The sequence below is a fragment of the Suncus etruscus genome, chromosome 13 (genome assembly GCF_024139225.1).
Source record: "Suncus etruscus isolate mSunEtr1 chromosome 13, mSunEtr1.pri.cur, whole genome shotgun sequence".
NCBI lineage: Eukaryota > Metazoa > Chordata > Mammalia > Eulipotyphla > Soricidae > Suncus > Suncus etruscus.
Window position 1 is genome coordinate 27,573,243 of NC_064860.1, and position 27,638 is coordinate 27,600,880.

General features: G+C 37.4%; 1 protein-coding gene and 1 non-coding gene across 2 annotated transcripts; both read left to right on the plus strand.

Annotated features, from left to right (window-relative positions):
* Positions 1–3,819: 3,819 nt before the first annotated feature.
* CD86 (CD86 molecule) lies at positions 3,820–22,584 on the plus strand. Its single transcript, XM_049785536.1, has 5 exons — positions 3,820–4,146; positions 7,772–8,065; positions 11,497–11,646; positions 20,509–20,554; positions 22,488–22,584. The coding sequence occupies exons 1-5, from the start codon at positions 3,822–3,824 to the stop codon at positions 22,582–22,584; spliced, it is 912 nt and encodes a 303-aa protein (XP_049641493.1). The 5' UTR covers positions 3,820–3,821.
* Positions 22,585–26,675: 4,091 nt separating this feature from the next.
* On the plus strand, positions 26,676–26,811 carry LOC126026434 (small nucleolar RNA SNORA48). Its single transcript, XR_007501707.1, has one exon. It is a non-coding gene; the product is annotated as a small nucleolar RNA SNORA48 (small nucleolar RNA).
* Positions 26,812–27,638: the final 827 nt, after the last annotated feature.

A 27,638-nucleotide genomic window follows, 5' to 3' on the forward strand; every position in this document is an offset into this window, starting at 1 on the left:
TTGGGCCACCCTCAGGGGCACAGGGGTAACTCCTGGCTCCGAGCACAGGAATTACTCCTGGCAGGTTCTGGGGATCACATGGGATGTTAGGATCAAACCCAAGTTGGTCACATGCAATGTAAATGCCCTACCCTCTATGCTGTCGCTCCGATCCTCTATGTCTTTTTTCCCCATCTTGGAGATGCCTGTATTCTCTCTTGAACATATTTTACTCTCTTTCTCTTCTCTCACATATTTCTAAGTAAATACTATTTTCTTTACTAAGCAAACAATAAATAAAAACAGGGCAAGCTTTCAAGACATTTAGAGAAAAATGGTCTTTTGGTCCCCAAAAAATAAAAAAGGGGATTAGCATGCTAATTATTAGCTCTGAATAGAAAAGTCAGTGGCTAGTGGCTAGTAAGGAGCTCTAAAGTAAATTGTGAAATATTTTCAATTACACTCAGAATGAGTTTGAGTGATTTTCAACCCAAGGAGGTTGAAAGGGAAAACTAGAAATGCATTTTTCTTAACCTTATTTTCTCTGCTCCCCTCTGGAGACAGTAATGATTATTACAGTTTTTCAACTCAGCATTAGTATTTGAGAAGGATAACAGAGGGGCTGGAGTGATGGAGTGATAGCACAGCAGAAGGGCATTTGCCTTGCACATGGCTAACACTGAATGGATCCCAGTTAGATTCCTGGCATCCCATATGGTCCCCTGAGCCTGCCAGAGGCTTTTTCTGTGCACAGAGCCAGGTGTAACCCCTGAGTGCCACTGAGTGTGACCCAAAAAATCAAGAGAGAGAGAGAGAGAGAGAGAGAGAGAGAGAGAATAACAGATGGAGTAGAAGAAAAAGGTTTTATTAAGTTTTGAGAAGAGGAGTCTTGGATAACGGAAGTTAGAACTATTTTAAGTGGTGACAGTGGGTGGGGAAGAGAAAGTTACCATAAGGCTCTTTAGAAAAATAACTGTTAATGAAAACAACACGGGAGAAAATTAAGGTTTATAAGGTGTGTGAATGGGATGGTAAGCATGATAGTATCAAGGAATAGGAAGTATTCTATGGATTGTGGACTCTGGTGGAGGGCTACTGACATTTTGTTGGTGGATATGATTTGGTAACATTATATAAACATATATACTCCTGTTTGTTTCTTGTTTTGTTTTGGAGCCACACCTGTGATGCAGGGTTTACTTCGGTTCTGCATTCAAGAATTATTTCTGGCAGCCTTGGGGGACCATAAAGAATGCAGGGGATTGAACTTGGTTAGGTTGCTTGCAAGGCAAGAGCCCTTCCAACTATATTACCTTTCTGGCCCAACATATACACTCTTGTAAATCAATGTCACCTAAATTTAAAAGAGGAAGAAGCCATTGATGATGTCCTGAGCACATAATTAATTGCTAAGTAATAACTTGTTAACTGTTAACTGTCAGAATTTTCAACTGTGTGTGTAGTTTCTCTATTATGTCATCTAACCTATGGCAGATAAAATCCACAATGAATTTCCCCAGAGGTAACTTCTAGCTATGTTTACAGAAGGTGGCACTCTTGCATTATTTTTTAGTATTTAGTAAAAGAGGAGCAACAGAAATCTGAGGATAGCCTAGTTAGCTAAGTACTGATAAAGTAAATCTTTCTTTCTCTTCTTGGGGTACTCAGATAGGCTTTCCCAACTCGAGTTGGGAAATAAGAGAGTAATCTTGACAATACTGTGTATTATACTCTAAATTTTTCCTCAAAGTTTTAGTGAGTATAATGCAATCAGCAGTGATTCAAATTTATGTCAACTTTCACTAATGCCTGTAATCCTTTTCTGTTAGAACACCACCACCAACCCCTGAAATATGTTCTCACTGGACCAGTCTACACAGTTTAGTTTTGCTGAGTGCAAATTACTGTTGGTCCTTCCCTGGGTCAAATAGTTTTATTGCTCCAACCACTTTCCCTAAGAGTACCTAAAAGAACTTCTTTTACCTCACATCCCGAGCCAACATCACTGTTCCTTCTTAATGTAAATTCTTTTACTACAATTATGAATGATGAAGTTTTATTTAGATAACCCCACAAATACAACTTCCCCAAAAGTGGTATTTAATTTCACAATAATCAAGAAATAACATCTCCCTCCTCACCTTGTATTTCTCATAACAACCCTTGACCAAATCTAAAGTAATTCTGTAGCCCAGGAGAGGTCCAGAAAAAAAATTCCATAATCAACCACAATGACAGATTAAGATAACCCCAGATCTTTTCCATAATTCAAATGTTGAAAGTCTTTTGCTGAACTCAACCAAGTTGTAAAAAAATTTTAGGGGCAATGAAAATTTAGAAGAGCAAGTTTGTGGTACCAGGTATTTCCCAAATATCCCTACAGTACTTCTTCTATGATTCATTTTCATCATTTTATTCGCATTCCTTACATGTTCTCAGATTAGTACAATCCTAAGAGAAACATCATATATTTTCAATTATCTTTCAATTTATAAAAGAGCTTAATGAAGTCACTAAGCAGAGAAGCTTTGGTTAATTATGCCAAACAAATGCTTATTTATCTAGGCAGTGCTAAGAGGAGGGAAAGGACCACTTTAGTGGTAGAGCTTGATTCAAATGTCTATAGTATTTGGAGGAGGTCTGTCACAAGGGGCCATCAGCACAAGGACTCGAAATCAGGATCATTATCTTGGCCCTCTTTTATGTCATTTGGAGAGTTACTTTGAACCAATACTTATTAAGATAGCACTACAGCTATTTGAATTAAGATAATTCTACAAATAACTCTTTGAATTTCAGAGATCATACTCATTGGGGTCCCTGACTACTTAAGTATAATGAAAGGGGACTGAAGAATAATAAAACTGTGACCATTATCGAAAGCTTTGTATTATAGCAGACCAAGGAATAAATGTATTTTTGTGGAAGTGTAGATATAACTTCTATACCACCAGGTAATTGTATAGAGCCAATAACAGCTATATTGAAACCTGTCAACCTTTTATTATAAAGGTAACACCTGAATAAAGAAGTTTTCTCTTTTCTGGTATTTAAATTCACTAAGTCATAAGCCTGGGAAATGCCTACAAACATTTAGTTCACCTCTTCATTAAGTAGATAAGAAAACTACTGTTAGGGGGCCGGAGAGATAGCACAGTGGTGTTTGCCTTGCAAGCAGCCGATCCAGGACCTAAGGTGGTTGGTTCGAATCCCGGCATCCCATATGGTTGCCCGTGCCTGTCAGGAGCTATTTCTGAGCAGATAGCCAGGAGTAACCCCTGAGCACTGCCGGGTGTGGCCCAAAAACAAAAACAAAAACAAAAAAAGAAAGAAAAAAGAAAAAAAAGAAAACTACTGTTAGACTAATGACAATTTGTATTTGGCCAAATATTTGGTGAACAGTGCATTGAGGGCAAAAATCTCATTCTCTTGGTCCCAGAGATGTAGCTTAGTACTTGCATTTACTGTATGCATGTGTAAGGCAGAGTTCAACTGCTAGTACCTACACGTGGTGTAGCACAGTGTGATCCTATAAGGTCTACTGATGTGATCTTTAGCACTACAACCAAGAATGTGACTCTTATAACACAATAACAGCAAATAAAGGAAAGTCTGGGTAAGTACCCTTTCTGGAAATGCTGTGATAGATACGTAGTTTGAGTTTAGCGTGTATTTCTTCAGTAACATTACTGGTAAATAGCTCTGGATATTATTAAAAAAAAAACCAACAGAGTTGGGTTATTGTGTGTGTGTGTGTGTGTGTGTGTGTGTGTGTGTGTGTGTGTTTACTCCCTTATTTCTGACTCTAAACTCTATATTTCTTTTTTTTAGGCTTTGGTACTATGGCAACTTTGGTATATTTCAATGAGACTGCAGAACTGCCATGTCGCTTTACAAACTCTCAGAACTTAAGCTTGAATGAACTAGTAATATTTTGGCAGGACCAGAATCATTTGGTTCTATTTGACCTCTACCAAGGGAAAAAAAATGTTTACAGTGTTGATGCCAAATATAAGGACCGCACAAGTTTTGACCAGGACAGATGGACCCTGAAATTGCACAATGTCCAGATCCAAGACAAGGGCAAATATTCATGTTTCATCCATCATAAAAAGCCTGAAGGAATGCTTCCCATCATCCATACAGATTCAGAACTATCAGTGCATGGTATGTAGTCAATAGCATGGTAATATCTATTTTTTTCTAAATAACAGAGAAACTTTGATGTGAGCATGAAGGGACTTTAGAAAGAAGGCAAAAAGCAGTCATTTCTAAGAAGTCCATTTGAAGGAACATAGGGTTTAAGTGCATAGAACTGAAAATCCATTGTACTTTTATATACTTAGCTTCTGAAGGATCAGTTGAAAACTATGTTTAGGTAAAATAAAACAGAACAGTGAAATATGGCTAAGTGAAAACCACGAGCAATTTGGAACATTGCTAAGTTTCCATAACCATATATACACATCAAACTTCTTTCCATTCATTTCCCATTGATCTCTTATACAACAAATCTTTCTCTGATTCCTAGCAAGGCTGATAGTGGACTGAGTTGATTTTTTCCTTCAATCTCATATATGTTACATATGAATTATTGGCTGACCATCTATGAATTTGGTAAACAGAAGAAAATAACCCAATGTATATAGAGTCCATAAACTGGCAAACAAGCAACTATTTTTTATCATTTAAAAATGTCATTATAGAATTCTTTAAGTTACAATACAGTAGCATTTTAATGTTGGTGCATATTCCAGTTAATTTTAACATATATATATATATATCAATAGAATATAAAACAATAGTATATATAAATCAATATGTTATAAAGCTTGCCTTTTTATTCAATATATTATCTCATGGGGCACATTTAACTTTTTTAAACTAAAGAGAAAAGGATTGAGGTTATATTCCCACCTGAAACAGGTTGTCGCATGTATCAAATGTCTGTTCCATCTTATTGCAAAGAAGAAATGTTATTTACTGACTTAACCCAGGGAAAGACACTAGGTTGTTTTATGTTTGAGACTGTTATAGCTAGAATTACTATAAATATTGATGAACAAGTTAGTTGTGTTTTTTTTTTGTTTGTTTGTTTTTGTATTTTCTTAAGCCACACTGATGATTCTCAGGGGTTACTCCTGGCTCTGCACTCAGGAGTCAGTCATCACAGTGCTCAAGGGACTCATATGGGATGCTTGAAATTGAACCTGGGTTGGCCATTTGCAAAGCAAGTACCAGACTGGCTGTGCTATCTCTCTGGTCCCAAGGTTGTTTTTTTATTTTTTATTTTTATTTTTATTCTTGGGTTTTTGTGTGTACGTGTTTTGGTTTGTTTTTATTTTGTTTCTGGTGCACACCCCATTGTGCTCAGGGCTTACTCCTGGATCTGCTCTTAGGGATCACTCCTGTTGGGTTTTGGGGCACCATATGTGCTGCACAAGATTGAATATGGGTCAGCCACATACAAAGTAAATGCTCAAAGCACTATCTCTCTAGCCCCTGAACAAGTTTTGGTGTGAATATATATATATTTTGGTTTTTGGGCCACACCGGTAACGCTCAGGGGTTACTCCTGGCTATGTGCTCAGAAGTTGCTCCTGGCTTGGGGGACCATATGGGACACTGGGGGATCGAACCGCGGTCCATCCAAGGCTAGCGCAGGCAAGGAAGGCACCTTACCTTTAGCACCACCGCCCGGCCCCGGTGTGAATATTTTTTGATCTATGTTTTGATTTATTTAAATAAAATTATGAAGGTAACTAGACTACATAACTTATATCTAGTAGAATAAAGTATTCAGATTAATTTCTGGCAAAATTAGAAATGACTAATCAATTTCACCTGAAATCAGAGACAGAAATAGAAACAGAATGAGGAGTTGCTTTCATTAAGCACTGTAGGTCGAAGTTGGCTGTAGGACTTTGGTAACATTTAGCCAAGTGCTAAATCAATGTTCTACAACCAGATACCACTGGAGAAATGTTGTGTTTCAGGTAGAACACAGACAATTCTTAAGTTTTTATTTTAAGGTATATTTTAGAGAAGAGATAGATAACTTATTGACTAAAATTTCATAGATTGTTAACTTCTAAAGTTAACCTTGGATTTAAGATCCATCCTACAAAGACAGGAGATGAACAACACTCCAATAAGGCATGGGAAGTTATTTACCAGCATGCTAGAGTAACACCTCTAAGGCCACGATAACCCCTTACTGAGCTCTCAGGCTTCTTAAATAGGGTTAGAAAGGTTTCAAACCATCACAGTTAACCTTTAAGTTGGGTCTGCGGCAGCTGGGTGCCCATGACCTTGTACTGCCATCAGGCTCCCAGGTGTTGCTAGTTTATCATAACTGTTTTGGTGCATGCCCTTAAAGTTACTGAAACTGGCTGTTCTTACCTAGTCTTTGTTCCTTAAAACTTGAGCCTGTCATGGCTGTACTTAGGTTCACAGCAAAGCTAGGTTACAGATTACAGTTAATTTTAAATCAAACTTTAGATCCTAATATTCCTTAGATCCCAATAGATATTGCTAATATATGAAGTTAAAGTAGATTAATATTACATTTTACAGACCACCTATAAGATAAGCAAGATAATATAAATCAGAGGTAATGGAAATAGTACAGAAGATAAGGTATTTGCCTTGCATGCAGCTAATCTGGGTTTGATTCCCATACCACATATATAGTTCCCCTTGAGTGCTGCCAGGAGTCATCCATGAGTAAAGACCCAGGAATAAGCCCAAGACATAGCTGGCTGTTCTCCTGTCACCTCAAACTCCCCTCCCCAAATCTGAATGGCAAACAAGTCTGGAAAACCATATCTTTCTCTTTTTTTTTTTTTGTCTTTTTTTTTCGGCCACACCCATTTGATGCTCAGGGGTTACTCCTGGCTAAGCGCTCAGAAATCGCCCCTAGCTTGGGGGGACCATATGGGACCCTGGGGGATCGAACTGCGGTCCTTCCTTGGCTAGCGCTTGCAAGGCAGACACCTTACCTCTAGCGCCACCTCACCGGCCTCAAAACCATATCTTCTAAGATCATATATTCTTCTTAAAACATCTGAGCTTGGTCTCTATTTTATAGGATAGTATGAAGATACCAGTCATGCCCAAACAAATATTCCTAATTTCTAGACACAAGCTCCAAAGCCTCACCCACTTCCTTACATCATCCTGTTTGGGTAGAAACCAAAATAGGACCCAGAGCATGCCACCATTAACTCTTTTCTACTCCTTAGTATGGCAAGTAAAAATGTGCTCTGAGGAATATTGGGTCCTAAAGCTGAAAAATTTTCTAGAATATAAGTTTTTTTTAGAATATAATTTTTATTTAAAAACTTTAATAACTCAGTATCAGTACTCCTATTGTTCAAAAAGAAAAAAACCCAACCTCCTTGAGTTAGGCTAACTATTATTTATATCTTATTGTAACTGCTACCCCAAATTCTGTTGTTAAACAAATAGATGTGAGGGAACAGAGAGATAGTGCAGGGCTTAATACTCTCACCTTGCAAGCAGCTGAACCTGACTAAATACTATTACAACATATGGTCCCTGAATACCACCATGAGTGATCCCTGAGCATAGAATTGAGGATAATCACTAAGTTTTATCTAATCCTGGTGTGTCCCAAAAAAAACAAAAAAGAAAAAAAATGTGATTTTTTCCCCTCAGTACTTTAGACATCCAGTAAGCTCTTAGAACAGATATCACATTATTTTTATGTCTTCTGGATATGTTAATATATAGACTTATTTTATTTTTGTAATCTCTTTTCTGCTTTCAGCTAACTTCAGTCTACCTGAAATAACACCAGTTTGTAATGAAACAGAACTTGCTGACACTGTGAATTTGACATGTTCATCTACTCATGGCTACCCAGAACCAACCAGCATGTGGTTTTCAACAGGGCAGGAGAAGTATAATGCTGTCATGAAGAAATATCAAGATAATGTCACAAAACTGTACACTGTTTCTATTAGCGCATCTATTCCCCTCTCTCTTGGCACAAACAGTATGAGCATCTTCTGTGTCCTGCAGCAAAAGACAGCACAGCTTTGGTCCAAACCTTGCAATATAGGTAAAGCTACCTTTTTTTTTTAACTTGATTGGTTGATTGGTTTTTGAGCCACACCCAGCAGTGCTCAGGGGTTTCTCCTAGATCTGTACTCAGAAATTGCCCCTGGCAGGTTGGGGGACCATAAAGGATGCCAGGAATCAAACCGGGTCCCTCCTGGGTCGGCTGTGCTATCTCTCCGGCCCATAAAGCTACTTCTTAGATCATCCCTCTCTCTGAGTATTGTAGGCTAGGGAAGCTCATCCAATGTGTTACCAACTTCCCAGAATCTTCAAACTGAACTATATTATGTATGCTACTTCTAGAAAGAAGTACATAGAGGACTCCTGCTCCATCTGAGTTTTTCAGGGTTCAGGAGACTAGATCTATGTAGCACTTGAGGAAGCATGCTTTTCTTAGACCTAAAACAGATCCAGGGTTTCAGGAGTTATCTCTAGATAAAAGATTCTAAAATTTAAATCTGTAACTGTATCTCATGGTGATTCAAAATAAATTTTAAAAATAGATTCTTAAGTTCAAATTTGAAAATGCAGGATTTCTCCAGTCTATATTTTTTCCATTTATTGAAACATCAGCATACAGACAAAAAAACACAAACATTTGCACATATAACACTTACTATGAGTATAACATCAATCTAGACATTTTTAGTTGCAGTGATGGAAACTAAAAGGTATAAAGTATGTTCTCAAGGACCTTGCTATAAAATTTTAATTACACATGGAAAATGGCATTTCAATCAAAATAAATTGTAGTCTAAATCATAGCCCATCAAATACATTGAGTCTTAATCAAATCCAAAATATGTTACTAAATGTAAGGCCAGAATAATTGATACTGAGGTTTTGTTTGTTTGTTTGTTTGCTTTTGGGCCACATCTGTGACACTCAGGGGTTATTCCTGGCTATGTGCTCAGAAATCGCTCCTGGCTTGGAGGACCATATGGGGCACTGGGGATCAAACCAAGATCTGTCCTGGGTCAGCCATGTGCAAGACAAATGCCCTACCACTGCACTATCACTCCAGCCCCTAATAATCAGTTTTTTATTGGCCTTCAGAGGTAGGAACATCAGGGGAATCTTCTAAAAAGTAGACTTTTTTACATCATAAAACAAATCACTGGATTTAATAAGTGAAGAGAAAAGATTCCTAAGAGAAGAGAAAAAGGAGAAACAATTTTGAGACTGCCTCCAGACTTAGAAGGTAACCAGCCTCTGACCTGAACAGCATTTAACGCGTACACAGGCAGTATGGTCAGTACACATGGGCCAACGAGAGACTTAGAAGTGGAAATACCTGCACCATATTGCCTGTAATATGGGCCCCAGTCCAGCTGCAGGACAAGCATTCCAAATAAGTACTGTCTGCTATTATTTTAAAGTCCCAACATCGCCTGGTGGAAGCACACCCATATTTGAGATCTTATTTTGAAGAACATTAACTTCAAGATTCTCCCCTAGAAGAAAGTTCTCAGTGAATATGCTGCCCCATCATTTAATGTACATTTTGCTTGCTTTGTCCCTTCACCATCTCTTTACCTTGTTTGTTTTGTTTGCTTTTATTTTGTTGTTTGGGGTATTATTTTTGCTTGCCTAAAATATTCATCCAGTTTCTTGCTCCATTTCTTTAGCTTTTATGCCTTCTCTCAAAGTCTCTTTGGTCAAGCACAATTTGGTCTATAGACAAGTATTATGGACAACCCCTGGACCATTTACCACCAGCAACTTTGCCAGATATCTGATAATTCCTCTATTTTTAGTTTCCTTCCACTCAGTCACCGCCTAATAGAATCTAATAGAGTGAACCTACCCATCCTGGAACCAACCTGTCTTTGCTGCTTTCATAGACCTACTCTCAACATGACAGTAGTCCAGCACCTTCTTGAAACCCACTGGAAAATATGACATGTGCAGGAACTTCTGCCTTGATTCTTTTTGTCTACCAATGAATAGGACCTTGGTGTTACTAGAGCCTATTGATGGTTCCCCTTTCTGTTCCTCTTAACTACCAAAATCTTCTAAGGCATAAACATTTTCAAAAACATTTCTGTTATAGCTGCCTTAGTTCTTTGTGTTCTATGGTTTATTTCTTATCCTTCCATGCAAGCTAAAGTCAAAGCCTCCAGATTAGGTGTCAAACGGTAGCATTCTCCCTGTTAATAAATCTAACTACCTTTACTGGGAATACCAGGTATGCTCTAATAAGATAGACTGATACAGAAGTAAAATAAAAAAAGTTAAACATGGCTTTCATTGCCAAAAATTCCTTTTCATAATGTTCCAGGAACAGACCAAAAGACCACAGAATACATCTGTGTCCACAGAAAGTAAGCTGGACCTAAACCTATTCCCCTATAATTTGAAAGTAATTTCTACAACTATAAAGATATATAGTGACTCTACAGATATATAGATAGATTAAATACCAAATATTTATTGATATAAGTATCTATAAAGTGAGTTTCTAATTCAAAGTCTTGCATATCTCTCCATAAAATTTATTTTTCTTACTTCCTAGAAATGTGGCAGTTCATTTTGAGAAATGAATCCCAAATTCCCAAGAGCTGATTCTGATTTTGAATCCTCAAGGCATAGAGAGCTATCAAAGGTTTTCTGAGACTTGCTGCAAACTATGGCAGAGCAAGTCTGTGATATCATTGGAAAAAATAACAAAACTGGAGAATAGGAGTCTCATTAGGAGCCTGCCATATTTGCCCAGGTGAAAGATGATTAGAACCTGATCTGGAGATAATTATAGATATAAAAATAAGGAAAACTTTAGGACATGGAGCCTATTTCACTATGCAGCTGAGGCTGCAAGATGACACATAGTTGATGTACATACTTTACTTAGTTTTTAGAACTAAGACTCATTGACCCTGTTCTCTTATTATGCTTGTCTCTACAGCTTCCAGTAAGGGTATGTAGCTCAGTCTAAGCACTTTTCTTGACTGTGACTTTAGATTGGTTCTGAGTTGTGTGCTGAAACCTTCAGTCTAGGACTTATATGGTATTCTTTCTTTTTTTCTTTTTTCTTTTTTTTTTTTGTTTTGTTGTTGTTGTTGTTTGGGTCACACCCGGTGATGCTCAGGGGTTACTCTTGACTATGCATTCAGAAATCGCTTCTGGCTTGGGAGACAATATGGGATGCTGGGGCATTGAACTTCGATCCGTCCTAAACTAGTGCATGCAAGGCAGACTCCTTACGGATTGCATCACTGCTCTGGCCCTGGATTTGATTCTTAAAACTCTCAAGAAGAACTCTCAAATGGCACAATATTCTAGAGGGATACTTTATGCCCACACCAACCATCATGAATTTCTCACAATGGAGCAATGGGAAGATACTGATGTGAAAATAAAGAAGGCAGCAGTAATTATAAAGCCTTTATAGTCAACTTTCCTGGCTCATTGAAAATGTGTGGTCATTTTCAGATAAAATGCCAGAACCGACAAAGCCACCTGACCAAGAACCCTCCCTCAGAATTGTGGCTATATGTGTAATTTTGGCGGTTGTATTCCTGATGGGGTTTGTAATAATACTAAAGAAAAGTAAGAAGAAGTCTGGAACCTCTGATGAATGTGGTGAGTCAAAGATTGTCCTTTTCACATATTGCCATTTTGCAAATACTTCCTGGTCAGCAAGTCTTTTTTGTTTGTTTGTTTGTTTTTGGGTCACACCCGGCAGTGCTCAGGGGTTACTCCTGGTTCTATGCTCAGAAATCGCTCCTGGCTGGCTCAGGGGACCATATGGGACGCCAGGATTCAAACCACCGACTTTCTGCATGAAAGGCAAATGCCTTACCTCCATGCTATCTTTCGGGTCCCTGGTCAGCAAGTCTTAAGAGAAAGTTTTCCCTCTATCATATCATTGGTCTGGCCACTCACAGTGGCTTCTTATGGATGTCTAGGAAAAAAAACTTTTCTTTATTTCTTTTATCTTTTTTTTTTTTCTTGGTTTTTGGGCCACACCCGGTAGCGATCCTGGCAGGCTTAAGGGGACCATATGGGATGCCAGGAATCAAACTCCATCCTGGGTTGACCGTGTACAAGACAAATGCCCTACCACTGTGCTATCTTTCCAGCCCCGAAAGAAAACATTTCTAACTTAAAAGTTTACAATTAACTTTCAGACTAAGTTTATTATATTATTCATTGATTTACTGACCTCACTTCATATAATTACTGGAGAATTGGAAGAAATGTAATGGCAAGATCATTTCAAAATGTTCATAAATATGGAACTAGTTATACTAACAAAACAGGAATGTTTGGTGGGATGAGAAAAAGAAAGGGAAGAGCATAAGACTTTAGTGTATAAAACTCTAATTTTTAAGTACTAAGTTAAACAAATTGTTTCCCCACTGACTTGGAAAAATTATTAATTCATTTTTATTATTATAAGTAGGAGTGGGTATGAGAGCATAGGTATAAATGTGCTCTAGTTCTAATTATTCTCTCTCCTCCAAAGGGGAGCATAAATTTTTGTTGTTGTGTTTGGGCCACACTCCTGTGTGATTCTCAGGAGTTACTTCTGGCTCTACATTCAGATATTATTCCAGCAGTGCTTGAGAGACTAAGTGTATTGCAGAGGATCGAATATGGATCAGCTGCATGTGAAGCAAGCACCTAACCAATTGTATATTCTTGCCAGTTCTGAAAGCATGAAATATTTACGACAAGAATTTATTTAAATGGTAGAACAAGCAAGTAAAGGAACCTCACACCAGCTGGAAATAATGTTAAGTTTCGTTTAGTTGGGTTTTTTTTTTTTTTTTTTTTTTGGTTTTGGTTTGGGGCCTGTCCCTGTCCCAGTGGTACTCAGGGATTACTCTGACTGCATGCCCGGCCGCTTGCAGGACCATATGGGACATCAAGGATCAAACCTGGGATGACCACATGCAAGACAAAAGCCTTACCTGCTTGGTACCCCAAGTTTAAGTTTTTAAGAAAAAGAGGAAGTAGCAAAGACATTTTATTCAGCACAGGTATTATGGGTACAGTATTATGGGTACAAAGCTGTCTTGTTTTAGCTTCTTTTTATTTTCAATAATATCTTTATTTAAACACTATGATTACAAACATGACTATAGTTGGGTTTCATTCACAAAAAAACATCCCCCTTCATCAGTGCAACATTTTCACCACCAAACCCCCTCCCCCATCTCCCTACTCCCACATCCCCTCTCTGTATTTGAGACATTGTCATGCTAGTTGTTAGTGTATTATTTCTCTAACTGCATTCACCCCTCTTTGAGGTGAGCTTCATATTATTAGCCAGTCCTTTCAGCCCTCATCTCTGGCCATTATTACAATAATTTCCTCTATTTCTTAAAACCCATAAATAAGTGAGACTATTCTGTGGGTCTCTCTTTCCCTCTGACTTATTTCGCTCAGCATAATAGATTCCATGTCCATCCCTGTATAGGAAAATTTCATGACTTCATCTCTTCTGACAGTTGCATAATATTCCATTGTAAAAATGTACCATAGTTTCTTTAGCCATTCATCTGTTGAAGGGCATCTTGGTTGTTTCCAGAGACTGGATATTGTAAATACAACTGTGATGAATATAGATGCGAGGAAGAGATTTTTATATTGCACTTTTGTGTTCCTAGGGTATATCCCTAGAAATGGTATAGCTGGATCATATGAGAGCTCAATTTCCAGTTTTTAGAGGAATCTCCATATTGTTTTCATTAAGGCCGGACTAGATGGCATTCCCATCAGCAGTTAATGAGATTTCCTTTCTCCCCACATCCCTGCCAGCACTTACTATTCTTTTCATTGTGATGTGTGCCAGTCTTTGTGGTGTGAGATGGTACCTCATTATTATTTTGATTTGCATGTTCCTGATAATTAGTGATGTGGAACATTTTTCATGTGCCTTTTGGCCATTTGAATTTCTTCTTTGAGAAATTGTTCATTTCTTATCCCCATTTTTTGTTGGGGTTAGAGGTTTTTTCTTGTTAAGTTCTGTTAGTAACTTGTATGTCTTAGATAATATTATGCCCCTTGCCTGACAGGTACTGGGTGAATAGTTTCTCCCTTTCTATGGGTGACTTTTGTATCCTAGTCACGATTTCCTTTGAGGTGCAGAAGCTTCTCAGCTTAATATAGTTCCACTGTTTATCTCTGTTTTCACTTGTATGTTTCTGCCTTGAAGATGCCTTTAGTCTCAATGTCATGGAGTGTTTTACCTATGCGTTGTTCAATATACCTAATGGTTTCAGGTATGATATCCAGGTCCTTTATCCATTTGGAATTGACATTAGTGCATGGTGTTAGATGGAGGTCTGAGTTCACTTTTTTGCAGGTGACTGACCAGTCGCCCCAATACCACTTGTTGAAGAGGCTTTCCTTGCTCCATTTTGCATTTCTTGCCCCTTTATCAAAGATTAATTGATTGTATGTCTGGGTAACATTTTCTGAATATTCAAATATATTCTACTGATATAAAGGTCTGTCTTTATTCCATTACCATGCTGTTTTAATGCCTATAACTTTGCAGTACAATTTAAAGTTGGGAAAAGTGTTACCTCACATACTCCTTTTCCCAAGGGTTGCTCTAGCTATTCTTGGGTCTTTATTGTTCCAAATGAATTTCAGGAGTGTTTGATCTACTTTTTTGAAGAATGACATGGGTTTCCTTAGAGGGATTACATTAAATATGCACAATGCTTTGGGGAGTATTGCCATTTTAATTATGTTAATCCTGCCAATCCATGAGCAGGGTATATGTCTCCATTTTCTTGTGTCCTCTTTTATTTCTTGAAGCAGGGTTTTGTAGTTTTCTTTGTATAGGTCCATTACGTCTTCAGTTGACTCCAAGATATTTGAGTTTGTGTGACACTAATGTGAATGGGTTTTTTTTTGTTGTTGTTGTTGTTTTTTGTTTTTGTTTTTGGGTCACACCCGGCAGCGCTCAGGGGTTACTCCTGGCTCTATGTCAGACATTGCCCCTGGCAGGCACAAGGGACCATATGGGATGCCCGGATTCGAACCACCGTCCTTCTGCATGAAAGAAAAATGCCTTACCTCCATGCTATCTCTCCGGCCCCATGAATGTTTTTTTTTAATGTCTGTTTCTTCTCTATTATTATTGGTGTATAAAAAAGACCACTGATGGGGCCGGGCGGTGGCGCTGGAGGTAAGGTGCCTGCCTTGCCTGCTCTAGCCTAGGACGGACCGCGGTTCGATCCCCCGGCGTCCCATATGGTCCCCCAAGAAGCCAGGAGCAACTTCTGAGCGCATAGCCAGGAGTAACCCCTGAGCGTCACAGGGTGTGGCCCAAAAACCAAAAAAAAAAAAAAAAAGACCACTGATTTTTGTGCATTAATTTTGTAGCCTGACATTTTACTATATAATATATTTATTCTAGGAGATTTTTGGTAGAGTATGGTTTTCTAAATATAGTATCATGTCATCTGCAAACAGTGAGAGCTTGACTTCTTCCTTTCCTATCTGGATGCCCTTGATATCTATTTCTTGCTTGCAAGAATTTTCAGCACTATGTTGAATAGGAGTTGTGAGAGGGGATAGCCTTTTCTCATATGCTTTCTTTGCATCTATTGATAGGATCATATGATTTTCTTTTTTTTGTTGTTGATATGGTATATCATGTTGATTGATTTATATATGTTAAGCCATCCTTGCATTCCTGGAGTGAATCCTACTTGGTTGTGGTGTATGACCTTCTTGAGGAGGCATTGAATCCTATTTGACAGAATTGAGTTGAGGGTCTTTGCATCTGTATTTATCAGGGATATTGATCTGTAGTTTTCTTTTCTTACAACATCTCTGTTTTGGTATCAGGGTGATGTTAGCTTCATAAAAACTATTTGGGAGTATTCCTTATTTTTCAATTTCATGAAAGAGACTGAAAAAGAGTTGTAGTAGTTGCTCTAGAAAATTTGAAAGAATTTGCTAGTTAATCAATTTGGGCCTGGGCTTTAGTTTGGGGGAAGACTTTTGATTACTCTTTTAATTTCCTCAGTAGTGATGGGTCTATTTAGATATACTAGATCATCCTGGCTTAACCCTGGAAGATTGCAGGAGTCCAAAAATTTATCCATTTCTTCCAGGTTCTCATGTTTTGTGGCATAGAGTTTCTCTGATTACCTTTTGAATGTCTGTATAATCTGTAGTGATCTCACCCATTATATTTCTATTCTGGTTATTAAGTTTCTCTCTCTCCATTTCTTTGTGAGTTTTGCTAGTGGTTTATCAGTCTTGGTTTTTTTTTTTATAGAACCAACTTTTGCTTTTATAGATCTTTCAAATTTTTATATCAATTTTATTGATTTCTGCTCTATGCTTTATTTTTTACTTTTGTATACCTATTTTGGCTTTTCTTGTTGATCATTTTCTAATTTTAAAAGCTGTGTCATTAAGCTATTTATGTAGGCCCTGTCTTCCTTTCTGATGTGTGCTTGCAAAGCTATACATTTTTCTCTTAGTAGTGCTTTTGCTGTGCCCCATTCTGATAGTTGTGTCTTCATTATCAGTTGTTTCCAGAAATGTTTTGATATCCTTTTTGATTTCATTTCTGATCCATTGGCTGTTCATCAGTATGCTGTTTAATTTCCAGTAATTAATGTTTTTCTTCTGTGACCCTTTGTAGTTCACTTTTAGTTTTAGTGCCTTGTAATCTGAGAAGGTAGTCTGTACAATTTCTATCCTCTTGACTTTATGAAGATATGTTTTATGGGTCATCATGTGATCTAGCCTTGAGAATGACCCATGTGCATTGGAGAAGAATGTGTATCTGGTTTTCTAAAGATGGAATGTCCTACATATAATTACTAGACCACTTTCTTCCATTTCTCTTTTCAGAACTAGTATATTCTTGTTGGGTTTCAGCCTGGTTGACCTATCAAGGGGTGCCAGGGCAGAGTTGAGAACTCCCACTATTATTGTGTTGCTATTGATGTCTTCTTTCATGTTTGTCAACAATTGTATTAAATATTTTACTGGTCCCTTGTTGGGAGCATATATGTTTAGGAGAGATTTTTCTTCCCACTGTACATATCCTTTGATTAGTACAAAATGGCCATCGTTTGCCCTATAACTTTTCTGAGTCTAAAATGTGTGTCATCTGGTATTAATATGGCTACTCTAACTCTAGCTTTTCTAGTGGAGTTGTTTGCCTGGATAATAGTCCTCCAGCCTTTGATTTTGAATCTATGTTCTGACTATTCTGATGTGTTTCTTATAGGCAACAGAATGTTGGCTTCAGCTTTTTGATCCATTTTGCTACTCTGTGTCTCTTACCTGGTATTTAGTCCATTGATTTACCTGGCATTTAGTCCATTAATGTTGAGAGAGATAATTGTCATGGGATTTAGTGTCATCTTTGCATAAAAGTTGTTGTGACTGTTGATGTCTTGTCTTAAAGTAGATCTTTCAGTTTTCTTTTAAGGGTGGTTTTAGTCTATAAAGTTTCTGAGCTGCTGTTTATTCATGAATCTATGTATACTTCCTTCAAACCTGAAAGTGAGCTTGGCTGGATGCTGTATTCTAGGTGAAACTTTTATTTTTAAGGTTTTGTCACTATATCCCACCACACCTTCTGGCCTTGAGGGTTTCTTGTGAGAGGTCTGCTGTAAATCTTAAGGATTCTCCTTTGAATGTAATTTCCCACTGACAGAACTTAACAAGAAATAAACATCTAACCCCATCAAAAATTGGGGAGAAGAAATGAACAGACAATTCCTCAAAGAAGAAATACAAATGGCCAAAAAACACATGAAAAAATAATCCTCATCATTAATCGTCATGGAGATGCAAATCAAAACAACTATGAGGTACTATCTCACATTACAAAGACTGCCACACATCACAAAGAACGAGAACATGCAGTGCTGGTGGGGATGTGGAGAGAAAGGAACTCTTATTCACTGTTGGGAGGAATGTCATCTAATCCAGCCCTTATGGAAAACAATATAGAGATTCCTCAAAAAACTGGAAATTGAGCTCCTATATCATCCAGCTTCACCTTCTAAGGATATAACATAGAAACACAAAAACACAATAAAAAAAATCTATTCCTCACATCTATATTGCAGTCTATTTACAACAGCCAGACTCTGGAAACAATCAAGATACACTTCAACAGATGAATGTCTAAAGAAACTGTGGTACTTATATCCAATGAAATGTTATGCAGCCATCAGGAGAGATGAAGTTATCAAAATTTCCTATACGTGGATGTACATGGAATCTATTAAGCTGAGTGAAATAAGTCAGAGGGAGAAATATAGACACAGAATAGTCTATGGGTATTAAGAAAAATTAAGAACATTATTGTAATAATGCCCAGAGACAATAGAAAGACCAACTCACAATATGAAGGTCACCACAAGAGTGGTGAATGCTGTTAGGGAAATAACTACACTAACAACTAGCATGGCAATGTTAATGAGTGAGAGAGGGAGAATGCCTGTCTCAAATAAAAGGAGAGAGAGAGGGCATTGGTAATGGAAATGTTGCATTGGTAAAGGGGGGTATTCTGTTTATGACTGAAACCCAACTACAGTCATGCAGCACAGATTTGCAGAAAGAATATGGGCACACAGTGGAATGCAGAAGTGGCCAGATATAGCCCAAAAATAAAATTTTAAAAATTTGAAGTTTCAAATAGTTATCAAGTACATTTTATAAAATAAGTACAAAAATCTGAAAATATAAAACCTTATTACTGACAGAAATTAAATAAACCTAGGGAAATATGTCTACATAGAGAAATACATTTTATTCAATAATCTAAAAATTAAACTATAAATTTAAAGTAATACCAAGCAAAACCCTAGCAAATTAAGTCTGTTTCTAAAATTTTAGCAGAAATATAGAGGATTTAACAATTGCCCAACAATTCTGATTCATAATATTAAGATATTATATTAAGATATTATTTCTCCTGTGTGTAAGGGACACATGGGGGCCAACTGAGGTAGTGCAGCAAAGTTACACAAGCAAATGTAATTGAATTTCAGAACCATGATGCTATCAGGCATTAAAAGAGTATACCATACAAGATTTAATTTATATAAATTCTAGAGAAAAAAAAAGTAGGTCAGGAAAATGAATTGACTGAAAGGAAATAAAAAGGAACTTACAGGGTTTATATAAATGTTCCACATCTTGGCTATGGTGGTAGTTACATTACTGTGCAATGATATATTGTCAACAATATAAAGTGTTCAGAACTATCAGATATATTGAAAGAACTCCAGCAACACCAAATTCTCCAGGTTAATCCTTCTGAGCCTTTGACAGGGATCACCACATCATTTTGAGTAAACCTTAGAACCCAACTTCATAGACATCTCAGATGGGATCAGGGAACTAGATGTGTTGGTGACCAAAAACAGCTTTACAATAAATTTGTAATTGTTATAAGTTAACATTTTATTTGTATGCCTATTTTATAGACCTGGATTTTTAGAAAAATTTTTCAGACAGGGCCCAGAGATATAGCACAGCGGTGTTTGCCTTGCAAGCAGCCGATCCAGGACCAAAAGTGGTTGGTTTGAATTCCGGTGTCCCATATGGTCCCCCGTGCCTGCCAGGAGCTATTTCTGAGCAGACAGCCAGGAGTAACCCCTGAGCACTGCCGGGTGTGGCCCAAAAACCAAAAAAAAATTTTTTTCAGACAAATATTGTTAGTAAGTAGAAAACATTTAAGAAGCTTTGACTTATATATTAGTGGTTTTCAGCAGGTGCTGGCATTTAGAAATGTCCTGCTAGTCCACAAACTCAAAAAGTTAATTGTCACTAAATACATAGTATGCCTGGATTATATAAAAGAATGAAACCCAGAGTAGAAGTTCTAAATGAGGTCTTTTCTTGCTTCAATGATTTGCAAAATATTTCTCTTATTTTCACCAATCTATCAGTATAAAAATGTCAAAAACCATTGATCTAGAAGAATTTACACATGAGTTGCACTAGTAGTAATTCCATATCAAAAAGCAGTAACTTAAGGTTTAGGCAATCTAATCAACTAAAGATTTCCTGTTTAAACAACCCAAGCAGTATTGTGCAGCATTTGGTAATACTGACCTGCTAACTTATTTAGGCATCAGTAATTTCAAGATATCCTTTTCTTTCTTCTAATCCTTACTTCCTGAAAAGTATTGAAAGCCCCACTTATGATCATTATTAAGTTACTGCTATAAACTAAATAAGTTATTTTTTCATGTAGTATTTTTATTTTTTCATAGAATAGTACTGTAAGAAAAGTTTATAACAGAACTTAAGGCACAATGAGGTAAAGAGGGCACTTTTATGGAGCATCTTCTTGGACTCTCTGATACTGTGTTGTTCACATAATGATTTATTCCACAAATAAAATAACATGATTTTTTTTAAAACCTAGACTCTGAGGTTCCTGAAAATTTTTGAATTTATTATCTATGTGCATATGACTTTTTTTTTGTCTCTTAGAAACTATCCCAGGGGAGGTGAGAAAGAAGGAAGAGTTGGAGGCAAGGTGAGTACTGACCTTTAGTTATGATCCCCAGAGGATCTAATTTAACTCTTGGCATGCTGAGAACAGAACAAACTCAAATTGAGTGTGAGACCAGAGGACCCAAAAGGCATGACAAATGCAGTAAGTTTCAAGTACAACATGTAAGCAACTTGGGCTTCAGATTATTTACCTTTGGTAATACAGAACATTGCATAGTTCCTGGATTAGTATGTGTCTACATGTATGAAATGAATAAATAAATAACAACAATAAATTGTTTCTTTTGGGCTCAGTCTTTGCATTGTCAATATACCCTCTGCTTGGAATGCCCTATTTCTTTAACTTAGTCTTTAGTCTTGTTTCAAGAAATTCTTTCTTAAAATCTATTCCCAAACTAGATTATGTTGAACTGCTGTAGTGTTCTATAGATACCTATTATTTTTCTTTTTGTTTAAAAAAATGATTTTGCTGGCCCATGCCTCGTGGTGCTAAGGGCATATTCCTGGGATTCTCCCAGTGATGCTACAGGGATCTATGCTGAGGGTATCGAACTCAGGCCTCCTACATGGTAAGCCTTCACTCAGTCCATTGGCTATCTCTCTAATCTGCCTGTGGTTTATCTTGATAAGACCAAATTATACCACATATTTGTATAATTAAATTTATTTTAATCTACAAACTGAATTCAACTAAATTCTAGAGAGGTCGAGAATTATTTTATTTAAGCTACTTTTTGTGCTCTAGTCACCTACCACAGTGCCTGGAAAATTATGACCTTAATCAATCTGAAAAAAAAAAAAACAAGAATGAATTATACACAAAGATTCCTATTGAGAGGAGAGGCTGGAGAGATAGTTCAGCAGGTAGAATGCTTGTCTTGCACAGGTTCAATCCCTGGCATCCTATATAGTCCTATGAGCCCTGCCAGGAGTAATTCCTGAGTTCAGGACCAGGAGTAATTCCTGAGTGCAGCAGGTTGTGACAAAAAGAGAAAAAAGTTTCAACTGGGCCATCCTTTTCACAGTCTGATGCAATCAAACTAACTTTATTGAGGTCATCTCCATTCCCACTGAGGAACTTTGTTTTCAAGAGTATCAAGATTCTGTGCAGAGGGTAAGATGCTTGCCTTCTACATGGCAAACCTAGCTTTAATCTTTGACATTCAATATGGACCCTCAAGCCTCGATCAGGAGTGATCCATGAGTGCAGAGCCAGGAGTAAGCCTTGAGCATCACCAGGTGTGATCCAAAAACCAAAGAAAAATAAGTACTAAGATTTTGACTACAGAACTGTAGAGTCGAGGCAATTCACAGTGAAGAGGCAGTCACAGAGATCCAGGTTGGCTGACTCCCTAATACACAGCCACTGCGACTCTAGGAATAATGACTAATGAGTTTGTTTGCTGAGATTTTATCTTCTCTGCCACTTATGGCTTTGTAAAGAAGCTCAAGAGAGAAGGCAGCAGGAAATCTTCATGTGGCAAAAAAAATGTCCAGACAAAAGTAAAGAGCAGTCCCAAAGCTGTATAGTACAATGAATGAGGCAATTGCCTAGTAAGCAGTCAACCTGCATTTTGGTCCCCAGCATCCTATAAGCCCACCCTATCCTCTCAGCCCACCAAGAGTAATTTCTGAGTACAGATTCGGGAATTACTGAGCACCACTACTAGGTGTGGCCACCAAAAAAATAATTTTTAAAAATAAAGGACAGATGTCAATTCTCTTCAATGATTTGTTTCTTCTTGTTGCTATAGTTTATTTTTTACTATCTTTAAACATCTTGATTACAAACATGATTATAGTTGGGTTTCAGTCATGTAAAGAACACCCCCCTTCACTGGTGCACTCTGTTTGCTATTGTAATGGTCCACTATATACTGCCCTGTGGTTGAAATTTGGAAAAGAAAGTAACTGTACTGTGAAATCTCACCAGCTTATTTTTCCTTGTTTTCCAGAGTAAGAAGCCATGTATCTGAAAAATCTGACAAAGTCCAATGTGTCATCAATGTTTCCAAGACAGCTTCTGAAGACAAAAGTGCTACAGATACTTAATTAAAGATGAAGGACATGTGACTCTATGTTTTCATTCCATTTATTCTTTAGGGTTTTGAGTTTTTTTTATATCTCTAATGTTCACAGAGGCAAGAAAATATTACCACTAAGAAGATGGTGATCCAGAATTCCTTCAAAAGTAAAATAGTCTCCCTATCATATCAGTGCTTCTACTTATGTCAGCAACACTCTTTAACAATTTCTATTTATTCAAAGCACACATCTGGGCCAGCTCACTTCACTAGTTCTACTAACACTTCCTGTTTCAGATCAGCCTATGTTACTACTGACATCAACTATGTTTTATGCAAAACACCTAATTCCTAAAGAAGTTGCTTTTATCCACTACTCTAAATATTAAGATAGCACTTCATTTTATCTTAATTACCTATAACTGAACAATTACTTCTGTTGTCTGGGCAAGGGTATGGATATATTATATATATAACTTATTTGGTGTATCATATAGCAAAATCTACACTGAATTTGTAGTTTTTATGTTGATATAATGAAATATAAACAAATATAATAATATTGGAATTACTATGCTCTGGGAAAAGTCAACTCTTTCCTCAGTAGCTCTTTTCTTTCTGTAAAGATTAGTAAGAAACATGATTATATAGTGTGCTAAAACATTGATCAAACCAACTCCACATCTAGGAAACTAGGGCAGATAAAGATGCAATCATCTGAGGATCCTTGAGTCATTGCTATCTGTCCTTAAAACTGAGGACCCGCCCAAGAATTGTTAATAAATTTTAGCATAAAATATTGTGCACCTGATACTATATTTCTTTTCTTGAAGACGACTTAAGAAACAAAGAGATAATACAGTGTGTTCGGTGCTTGTTTTGCCAACCTGGGTTAGATCCATGGCACCACATATAAAAGAAGAAAAGGAGAAGAAAGGAGAGGAAAGGAGAGGAGAAAGAAAAGGGGAAAGGAAAGTAAACAAAAGGAAAGGGAAAAAGAAAAGGAAATGAAAAGGGACAAGTGTGTATGAGTTAAAAGATTACAATTAGGATAACAGCAGGAGGAACAGAAAGAAAAAAAAGGTGGTAAAGAAAAATAATCAAAAAAGCACAGAGGTGAGAAAAAGAAAAGAAAGAGGAAAAAAAGAGAAATTTTAACCAAACAGAAATGCACATGAATGTTCAATTTGATAAAACTTGGGACAAGTAATAGAAGGACTTAAGACAGTGCACACTTCTTAAGGGTATTTTTACACAAGTTTATATATTTCTGACTGGAAAAAATGTTTCTTCTGAAAGCAGAACTGGGAGAGGAAAGCAAGCCTCTTGACAAGCGATTAACATAAGGAATCATGGTCTTCTATGACTAATGATTAAGAGAGAAAGAGCCATAACCCACTTAGAAAAAACTACAAGCAAATCACCTAGAGGCTAATGTACTACACAGATGTGATAAGGAGATGTTTGCTGGCCCACATCACAGCTCACAGATTTCTATCTATAGATCATCTATCTACACATGTCATCTTCAACCCTAGGGAAAACTGGGCTCAGAGAGAGGTACTAGCCCAGCCAGTAGTTAGGAAGGTGTAGCTCTAAGGCAGTATTGATAAAGAATGGAGCACCCTTAAGTCCAAACTGAGAGTAGGCATAATAAAAATGTTTCTCAAACCATTGTAGAAGTTAGGTTATTGCTTGTACTACTTCGCCACTATTCTTATAGGAACTAAGTATCTTGCTAGTTATTAATATGTCTTATACAGAACATTTCACAATATATTTTTATGAAGTTGATTTTATTTAGCCTCTTCATTTTCTGTTATACTTTAATACCACTGCTCAATTCTTACAGCTGGAGGTTACTCCCTCCTCATGCACTTTCTTCCTCTTAAGGTTTCTATTAGATCCATTCTTCAGTCACCTAGGTTAAAAATTCCTGGCTCTTCCCAACCTCTCTTTTCTTACCTTTTTCCTAACAACTGTATATGAAAGAGAGGCTTATATAATATCCTATTTACCTCAGTGATCAGACATAAAAAAAATTACATAAGACAGGTAGTTTCTAAGTATAGCTGGGAAGTTTGAAACTAAAGAAGCAATGCCTGCTTTATATTTTGTAACCATTTTATATTGTGTTATTTTAAAATTTATGTTTATAAAAATATTAAAAATTAATGCAAAAGTTATTCCTTAAAAGCTTGATTATGAAACTAATATACATATCTGTACTATATGCCTGGACCTTACATGTTCTTATTACAAAAATGTATAATTATGATAGATATTAACTAAACTGATTGTGATAATTGTCTCACAACATATATCAAATCATGAAGACATGGGGCCAGAGAGATAGCACAGTGGCATTTGCCTTGAAAGCAGCTGACTCAGGACCTAAGGTTGTTGGTTCAAAACCCGGTGTCCCATATGATCCCCATGCCTGCCAGGAGCTATTTCTGAGCAGATAGCCAGGAGTAACCCCTGAGCACCGCTGGGTGTGGCCCCAAAACAAAAAACCAAAACAAAAAAAACCCCAATAAAACATTAAAAAAAAATCATGAAGACATAGACCTGAAGTGAATATAATAGAATATGTGACTATGTCTGTGCAGTGTAGAGTACTCAAAGGATTATATATACTTGTGATAAGGATATATCTAACTTCTTCACTGATAGATCCCAAGTTCTTTTTTTTTTTTTTGGTTTTTCGGGCCACACCCATTAGATGCTCAGGGGTTACTCCTGGCTACGCGCTCAGAAATTGCCCCTGGCTTGAGGGGACCATATGGGACACGGAGGGATTGAACCGTGGTCCTTTCCTTGGCTAGTGCTTGCAAGGCAGACACCTTACCTCTAGGGCCACCTCGCTGGCCCCTGATCCCAAGTTCTTAAGTTAGCACCACAAAACCACTTGTTTAAAGATCCAATGAGACATTAACATGCCCTCTCGTGAAAACATTTCTATTTGTTTTCTTATTCTTTGTTTTTTGTTTGGGAGCCAAACCCAACTGTGTTCAGGTCTTACTCCTGGTTCTGCATTCAGGGATCACTTTTGGTGGGCTGCGGGGACCAATAGGATACTGAGAATAGAATCTGGGTTGGCCACATGCAAGATAAGTGCCCTACCCCCTGTATTATTGTTCCAGCTCTGTACATTATTCTTCATTCCTTTTCTTTTTTTTTTTGTTCCACTTCTGGGGTCAATAAAAGCCAATAAAAGTGTTTTATTCTCCCAAATATTCACATAGTATGTTTTACAAGGGATTAAGAATACAAATTTAAAACATGTAGAGAACTCACAATATCAACAACAAAGCAAGAAAGCCAACTTTAAAAAAAAAAGGGGGGGGAGCAAAAGAAATGAATAGCTCATTCTCCAAAAAATATATACAGATAACCCACAGATGAAAAAAAAATGTTCAAATTACTTATTACTAGGTACATTCAAATCAAACCCACCTTATACTAGTGAGATTAGTCTATAATAAAAGGAATAAAAATAATTAAAATAAGTGAAGGCAATTAGGTATATGACGATAATGAAGATAAATTAAGAGTATATATTTATAGGGCAACATAAATAAAAAAAGGTCTTCAGGTATATAGCATTAGTACTAGTGAATATAATGGTATTTGCCTTCCATTAGATGTTCCACTGAATCTTTAAACTCATCATCCTGGGAGAAATGGTAGAGTTTAAAGTACATGTATCTGACTATGGTTTGATTCCCAATACCATTGGTGGTGGGAATGTTGCATTGGTGGAGGGGAGTATTCTGTTTATGACTAAAACCCAACTACAAACATGCTGGTAATTATGGTGCTTAAATAAATATTTTAAAAAAGGAAAAATACATTAATAGGGGCTAGAAAAAAAAAGAATAATTGGCTTCATGGGGCCAGAGTGTGACACAGTGGTAGAGCATTTACCTTGCATGCAGCTGACCTAGGATGGACCATGGTTTGATCCCCCCAGCATCCCATATGGTCCCCCAAGCCAGGAGCAATTTCTGAGCACATAGCCAGGAGTAACACCTAAGCATCACCAGATGTGGCCTCAAAACCAAAATTAAATAAATAAATAAATAAGTAAATAAATAATAAGTAAATAAATAAATCAGTCCCTTTGCTTGATAGAAGAAGCATCTGGTTAGTGGTGCCCATCTCATAGCAGCCAGGGACAGAGCAATTCCTTGTTTATCCCAGCATTGCTTTTGGTCTGTGCTCTTGCTTAGTACATGCCCTGAACACAATAAACAAACACAGGACCAGAGTGATAGCACAGCAGGTAAGGCATTTGCCATGCATGCAGCTGACTTAAGTTTGACCTTCTGCCATCCCATATAGTCTCCCAGCCTCCCAGGGATGATTTCTGAGCACAGAGCCAGGAGTCATCCCTGTGTGGCCTACAAACAAAGACAAGAAAAAAATTATTGGCTTCAGCCCTAAAGACCCCAACTACCAGGTGTGGTTGTGGTAACCCTGACACCACAGGACCTGAGCAGCATTTTCACCTTGAGAGGCTAAAAATCATCACGGGGTCCTTAGGCCTCTCAAACACCAATTGGGACCCCTTTTGCAAAATTTTAAATCTCTTATCTCATTTACTTCTTGATGTAGGGAGTGGGGTAATATGCCTATTTACTGTTTAGGAAAAGTGGATGCTGATTAGGAAAGACATCAAAGCTATTTAGTTAAGGTGACTAATATAAAAAGTGGCAGAGCAGGAGCCAGAGAGAGTACAGCAGCAGATAGGGCTCTTGCCTGGCACACAGCCAATCCATGTTTACTCTCCAGTATTCCATAAGGTCCTCTGAGCCTTCCAGGAGTGATTCCTAAGCGCAGAGCCAGGAGTGATCCCTTAGCAGTGCCAGGTTTGACCCCAAAAATAAAAGCAGTGGCAGAGTTGAGGAAAATTTGTGGAAGCACCATCCATTACTTCCCAATCTTATATTCTCTGGACATGATGCAGCGTTCTGATTTGTTGCAGATTGAGCTTGCACTATGTTTTGCACTCCATACTTAGCTCTTTACTCTGAATCTTCCAGAAAACCCATCCCCGAGTTCCTCCAAAGCTTCCTT

Bases quoted from the DNA above. Each gene is read 5' to 3' on its own strand.
- CD86 (XM_049785536.1), top strand. From the start codon at position 3,822: ATGGCAACTTTGGTATATTTCAATGAGACTGCAGAACTGCCATGTCGC. The intron at 8,066-11,496 runs GTAAAGCTACCT...GGTCATTTTCAG, and splicing joins GTCCAAACCTTGCAATATAG to ATAAAATGCCAGAACCGACA. The intron at 11,647-20,508 runs GTGAGTCAAAGA...TTTGTCTCTTAG, and splicing joins TGGAACCTCTGATGAATGTG to AAACTATCCCAGGGGAGGTG.